Here is a 7,191-nt window from a genome sequence, read left to right as displayed (position 1 = left end):
TTCCTTATGGTATGTTATGCATGTCTGTTTGTTTGTTTGTGTTGTGTTATGTTATAGTTATTATTTTACATTACGTTAAACTATTTTATATTATGTTAACATTCGCAACATTACATTTTGTTACATTAGTAATGTGAAGTTGAGTAACCTTGCATAAGTAATGATTAGAAGTTTATCCTGGCTAAGTTATTTAACTCTATATGCCATGTTATATTAACCCTCCTGTTTTCCTTGGGGTCAATTTGACCCCATTCAATGTTTAATGTCTCTAAAAATATGGTTAACATATTTTTTTGCTTCATATTTCATGGCTTTTCCCAATTCAAATGGGACAACTGGGTAAACAGAAAAATTAATATGATGATATGTTCCAATTTCCTCCACACATTTTATACGCATCCGTGTTTCTTGGGGTCAATTTGACCCCTGGCTGTTTTAGCTGTTTAAACATAAGAAATATCTACATTTTACACATATTTGGTTTGGTTGTTTTTTAATACTGAGGTCCCTATAACCTACAATTTTATTATCTAAAAAAACCTCCCTCTGCTTTAGGGCCCTAACCTCACCATACCTGTCGTACCGTGAGAATCTGATTGGTCAAACATCATTGGACAGGGGGGAAATTTCATTCCCATGAGTGTGAAATATTGTCCTGTGAAGACACTGATGATTCACACAACATAGGGGTGGAGCTGACATATAGAAGAATGCACAGCTCAGTAAAATTTGAAGATAATAGGAGGATTAACAGAATGTTATGTAAGGATACATTACTATGTTTTATGATACGCTACAATATGTTACCAAAAGTTACAATATGTTACTGAACATTATGTAACACTATGTTGCATAACATTATGCTATGATATATTACAAAATATAACATAACATAATATTAGACTGGCTTACATAACATTACTTTATGTTGCATTACAGTATATTGCACTTTTGTTACATTCTGCCATGTTACTTAATGTTTTGTTACGTTATCACATGCATTAACTGTAGTAACATTTTATTTCATGTTACTTTTTGTCATTTTGTCCTTTTCTGTTATGTCATAATGTTTTCTTACGTTCTGCTGTGTTGCATTTTGTCATGTTTTATTTTCCTTAAATTACATCACGTGATGTAATGTTATGCTATGTTTTGTAATTTAATTACGTTGTGCTACGCTACTTTATGCTGTTTGTTATGCTATATTTCACCACGGTTTGTTCACATCTTTTTTTTTAAAGTTATATTTATATTATATTTATTTTATTTATATTTATTTTATTTATATTTATTTTATTTATATTTATTTTATTTATATTTTCGCCATTTTCACTTTAGCACAGCTGAAGAGAGACAGGAGATGGTGGGAGTAGAGAGGCCTCAAATGGTCGAGGCTGGGAGTCAAACCAACAACTGCTGCGACGAGGACCATAGCCTCTGTGTAAGGGGTGCGCTTAGACCGCTAGGCAGCTGGCACCTTGTTACTTTCCTCGATGTAAGGTATCTCTATTTATGTCATTTTATGTTGCATTACTTTTCGTCACTTTAAAATAGGGTGACCTCTCTTTTTATGTTACCGCATATAATGTTGCATTATTTCATTCTTTAAAGTGAAATTTTAAAATGTTGGGGGCTTCAGGGACTTGTGTGCCAAACCTCTAGACTCATTTCAGAACAAACAACTGTGAAAACCTGACGTCAGAGTTAAAGTGAGTTAACTGACCCAGTCTATATAATGTTGATCATTATCGTTTATTTCCCACGTGTCCTTCTCAGAGCACTACACAGCCTTTAAAAAACTCAGTATTACACCCGCTGAGAGCTTGAAGCCTATGTCATAGCTTTAATTTCAGTTTGTCTCTATAATTAAACTTCTGTTGTTTTTACCCTCATGATGACAGAAACGTGAGAGTGACATGCAGAGGAGGAAGATGATCCACATAGTTTCACAGTGAGTGAGTGTGAGTTTGTAACCCTGGATGTTTTTTATAGTAAGAGTCTTAACAGGGCTGCTTTAGAGAGAGCTACACGTTTTATTACCACTCAACATCCTTATTAGGACCCAGTGAGCCCTCCAAACCCATCCTGTTTGGAACTGTATTACAAACCCTGACATCACAATGACATACCTTCATGTAATGTTAAAGACTGTTTTTTTACAACTTTCATCTCATTCTTTCACCATGAGGAATTTTAAAACAGAATTATTTTTGTATGGTGCAATAACAAGTACACCGGCTCATGTACATTGACTGCCCCCCATTCCCATAAAGAACAAGTAACATGACATATATTGAAAATATTAAAGCTGCAGGAGTTTCTCTGGGACAATGATGGAATGAAAAGTCCTAAAAAAAAAAAGCATACACTACCAAGCAGCTCTATTGTGTTGTGGATAGGGCTGCTGCCTTTCAAAGCTAGGATCCTGGGTTTGAATCTCAGACATGGAGTGACCATGTGAAATGGAAAAGAAACACTTTTGAAGTGACCTTTTGAAGTACAATATCCAAACGGATAATGAAAAGACCTACAAAAGAAAGCTCTTCCAAGCAGCCTGTGGTGTTGAGGATAGGACTGCTCCCTTTCAATATGATAGTTCTGTGTTTGAATCCTACTCTGGGATAAGGTGGTCCAATGTGGTATAAGGTAGCATTAGGTGGTATAGGGTGGTATAGGGTGGTATAAGGTGATAAAAGGAGGTATAAGGTGGTATAAGGTGGTATAAGGTGGTATAAGATGGTATAAGGTGGTATAAGATGGTATAAGGTGGTATAAGGTGGTATAAGATGGTATAAGGTGGTATAAGGTGGTATAAGGTGGTATAAGGTATAAGGTGGTATAAGGTGGTATAAGGTATAAGGTGGTATAAGGTGGTATAAGTTATAAGGTGGTATAAGGTGGTATAAGGTGGTATAAGGTATAAGGTGGTATAAGGTGGTATAAGGTATAAGGTGGTATAAGGTGGTATAAGGTATAAGGTGGTATAAGGTATAAGGTGGTATAAGGTGGTATAAGGTGGTATAAGGTATAAGGTGGTATAAGGTGGTATAAGGTATAAGGTGGTATAAGGTGGTATAAGGTGGTATAAGGTGGTATAAGGTATAAGGTGGTATAAGGTATAAGGTGGTATAAGGTGGTATAAGGTATAAGGTGGTATAAGGTGGTATAAGGTATAAGGTGGTATAAGGTGGTATAAGGTGGTATAAGGTATAAGGTGGTATAAGGTGGTATAAGGTGGTATAAGGTGGTATAAGGTATAAGGTGGTATAAGGTGGTATAAGGTGGTATAAGGTATAAGGTGGTATAAGGTGGTATAAGGTGGTATAAGGTGGTATAAGGTGGTATAAGGTGGTATAAGGTGGTATAAGGTATAAGGTGGTATAAGGTGGTATAAGGTATAAGGTATAAGGTGGTATAAGGTGGGATATGGTGGTATAAAGTGGTATAAGGTATAAGGTATAAGGGGGTGGTATAAGGTATAAGGTATAAGGTGGTATAAGGTGGTATAAAGTGGTATAAGGTATAAGGGGGTGATATAAGGTGGTATAAGGTGGTATAAAGTGGTAATGGGTGGTATACTTGTGTGGGCACTTAATGAACCACAACTAGTGTGAGTGTACATCAATGCCTTTACAGTTATTTACAACCAAACAACAGCTCATCAATGATTTAAGATTTTAGTATTAACAACTGCTCCTGTGGCTGGATAATGAAACAAAATTTGGTCCCAAACAATGCAGTTTCTCTGGTGTCCACTAGAGGCTGTCCAAAAGTGAGTCAATCCCCATAGAGCCCCATGTTAAAGTTTTCAAGGCTTGGAAATATTAGTCTACAAACAAATTTGAGACATTTTCCTTTTCTTATATACATTCAGTTATACAATGTTGCTCTACAGTGTGTGTAATCTCAAAAATTCCACTCTGCACCTTAAAAAATAAGTGTCCCCATCCATTTTTCTAATGGGAGCATCTTTTGACTGAGAAGCCTTTACTTAGATCAAATTAATCAATAACTATTTTTGTTAGATTATTTTGGGGAATTCCTTTTCTCAGGTTGATCTGATTGGCTACCTTTATTTGACGTCATGTTTTCTCTTTGCACCACTTAATGAGCAGCTTCTTACAAACGGGCCCCTGGTGTCCCACCCAGGTTTAGAGCCTCTAAAAATACTCTGAGGTGTCACTGTGCCTGTGGAGCCCCGGGTCCTGGTGTAGGGGGGGGGTCCGACCTGACCCCGCCCCCCTGTCCTGACACCACCCAATCAGCTGTGTCCACCATATCTCTGCGGGCTCAGAGGATGCCCAGGCTGTCGTTGTATATGGTCATGGTGGGGGCATTCCAGGGAGTCCAGCGCAGTGACGCAGAGCTCTTTAAACCTCTGATCCACTTCTCCTCCACCCGCAGTCCCGACTCTTTCCAGGCCTCCACCCCGCCGCCTGCGCCTCTCTGCCCGGACACAGGAGCCTGTCCGTCCGGAGGAAGAAAAAACTTATTTTCTCTATTTTTTATTTCTTTTGCTGTACCGTTCCTTAACTTCACTTAACTTTTGACCCCACACGAGCTTATGACAGCTTCGGGACCGGACTAACTGACCCTGGATCTGCCTTGAGACCGCACTCAGACTCTGGTGAAGTGTGTCACTCCCCGTCGGCCTGGCACTGCCCCTCCGCTCCGCTTCTATTCTTCTTTTCTCTTTTTTTCTGATTTTTCCTCTCTCCCACCCCGCTTTGAGCTATAAAAGGGGGGCACCATGATGAGCAGCAGCAGCTACTTGGAGCCGCAGCAGCTGCCGCCGCAGTTCTTCCAGAGCAGCGCGGAACTCGGGGAGGAGGAGGAGGAGATGCCGGCCACCGAGAAGGACCTGGCCGAGGACGCTCCATGGAAGAAGATCCAGCAGAACACGTTCACGCGATGGTGCAATGAGCACCTCAAGTGCCTCAACAAGCGCATAAACGACCTACAGAAGGATCTGACTGACGGACTGAAGCTGATCGGGTTGCTAGAGGTGCTGAGCCAGAAGAAGATGTACCGAAAGTACCACTCCAGACCAAACTTCAGACAGATGAAGCTGGAGAACGTTTCTGTGGCGCTGGAGTTCCTGGAGAGAGAGCACATCAAACTGGTTTCTATAGGTGAGTCATACAGAAAAAACACCGAACGCGCTCTGTTTGGAGAGATTTTACGCACACTTTACGCAAAAGACGAACTGTATGAACCAACTTAACGTGAAGCTTGAGTGAACTGCTTAGAGTTGAGGCGTCAGACATGATGATCATGATCCAGCTTTTATTGTTATCATGAGCTCATGAGACACATGAGTTTGAAACAAAGTCCCGAAAGAGCTCATTGAAGTCACAAATCAGATCATCATTCCTCCATATCTCCATCTTTAGTCATAAATCAATCCTAGAAAATAGAAAGTGTGACCTTAAGTTACTCAACACCACAACCCCCCCCCCCCCCCCCCCCCCCCCCCACCCAAACCACCACTACCACCGTGTTTCCAGCCAAGTTAACTCATATTATCATTTCAAATTAAACAACTGTATCCATATATCCTCCTGAATATGTCAGATATATGTGCAAGAACCAGAACTTACATTTTATGCAATATGAACATCATAAATATCAATTTAATGCCACACCAAATAATGTACAAAGCAGTGTTCTGGTTAGTAAAAATGGTTAAAATCAATCACTAAGTACAAGTTAAGTGTACAATATTTACTATATGATTATATTTATGATGTTTATGATGAAGGGAGCAGAAATAAGGAAGTAAAAGTAAGCAGCATAAAAACATAAAACTTCAATAATCTGTGGCCCGCCTAATATCTGTGGCTTTGTACTAAAGTGACAATTTAGAGCAGATTAAAATGACACAATTTGAGAAATATAATCTCGATTTTTGCATTAACAGTGCCTCAAACTCAGAATGTTGTATGAAAGTGCTGCGTGGATGTAAGATGTAACTTCAAGGGGACAAAGTCATCTCTAAATATTCAATATGATGAAACTAAACAGTGCAGTGAACAGATTTACAGAAATCTGACATGAGGACCCTGAAATAAGATTTGAAGGGATAAAGTTTTCTGTGGCGATGCAGTGTTTGTAGTTTTTTATCTTCGTGTTATTTGGATTCATGAGGAGTCTGCGCAGGTGTTATCACTCTAAGGTGTGTTCGCAGGTGGGAACAGCTGTGGCAAAGTTTAAAACAGCATGTACATATCAGATCTTCTGGAGACTGGCAACAGGAACTTTATGAGGAGGACAGAAAGTGTCTCAGGAAACAAGAGATGTCTTTCGTACATTTTTTTTTACTGCGGCTGGAAGTGTTTTCGAGAAAGGAAGCATTTTTCATCAATCTGATGAACAATTTACTCGATCACAGCTTCAGGAATTATCCATTTCCATTACCCAATTGACCCAAACATCCAAAGTGACTGTAGGCTAAAGTTGTGGTCCAAGCTAGGGACTGCATCCTTTGAATCCTTTGAAGGGTGCAGGCTGTGGAGGAAGTGTCTTAAGCAATATGTGTTGATGCTCAGGTAGAGTTGAAATGAGATGGTCCAAATAATGACATTTAAAATTGTACTCCTCTTGAGGAGCCGCTTGAGTCTGCCATCTTATTTGAAGAGGGAATCCTTGGATATATGGGGCCATTGAGGATGCACTACATGGATCCTTAAGGACATATTTGTCGACCACATTTGAAATGAGACAGCGTTGAAGTCCTGCTGTGATGCAATCAGTCTTTAAATACGTTCTTCGAAGGATGCTGCCCCTGAATTTGGACTCAGATCATGTTATTAAGAGAGACAGAGGGAGGGACATGAAATGGAGAGAGCAGAGAAGGGAGGATGACATGCAGCAAAGGGCTGTGGACAGGAGTCAAACCAGTGACTGCTTCCATGAGGACTTCAGCTTCTGTACACAGGGGAACACACGAAAAACACTAAGCCAATCAGAACCAGAGATATCACAGTAAGACTAATAAAAAAGTGGGGAATCCCTGCACATGGGCACACACCTGTCCAACGAAGCTGATTCTGATATATGAAGCAGGAAGTGCAGCTGGAAGTTTGAACCCTGCCAGCAGAGACACTGACCTGTAGTTTCCTCTTAGCTGTGATCTGGTTTCACCTCCTCAGTTTGAACAGACGTCACCACCTCCTCCTCCTCCTCCTCCTC

The 7,191-nt window shown here is 40.1% G+C and overlaps 1 protein-coding gene across 2 annotated transcripts in view; it reads left to right on the top strand.

Annotated features, from left to right (window-relative positions):
• Window positions 1-4,175: 4,175 nt before the first annotated feature.
• flncb (filamin C, gamma b (actin binding protein 280)) overlaps window positions 4,176-7,191 on the top strand; it is a 54,271-nt gene continuing 51,255 nt past the window's right edge. For both annotated transcript variants that reach the window (XM_034674025.1, XM_034674024.1), the window contains exon 1: window positions 4,176-5,132. In XM_034674025.1, the coding sequence (XP_034529916.1) occupies window positions 4,751-5,132 (382 nt within the window). In that variant the 5' untranslated portion in view covers window positions 4,176-4,750. The remainder of the gene's footprint in view (window positions 5,133-7,191) is intronic.

The sequence above is a fragment of the Notolabrus celidotus genome, chromosome 21 (genome assembly GCF_009762535.1).
Source record: "Notolabrus celidotus isolate fNotCel1 chromosome 21, fNotCel1.pri, whole genome shotgun sequence".
In the NCBI taxonomy this organism is placed as follows: Eukaryota; Metazoa; Chordata; class Actinopteri; order Labriformes; family Labridae; genus Notolabrus; species Notolabrus celidotus.
This window is presented reverse-complemented; position numbering and strand designations above follow the sequence as displayed.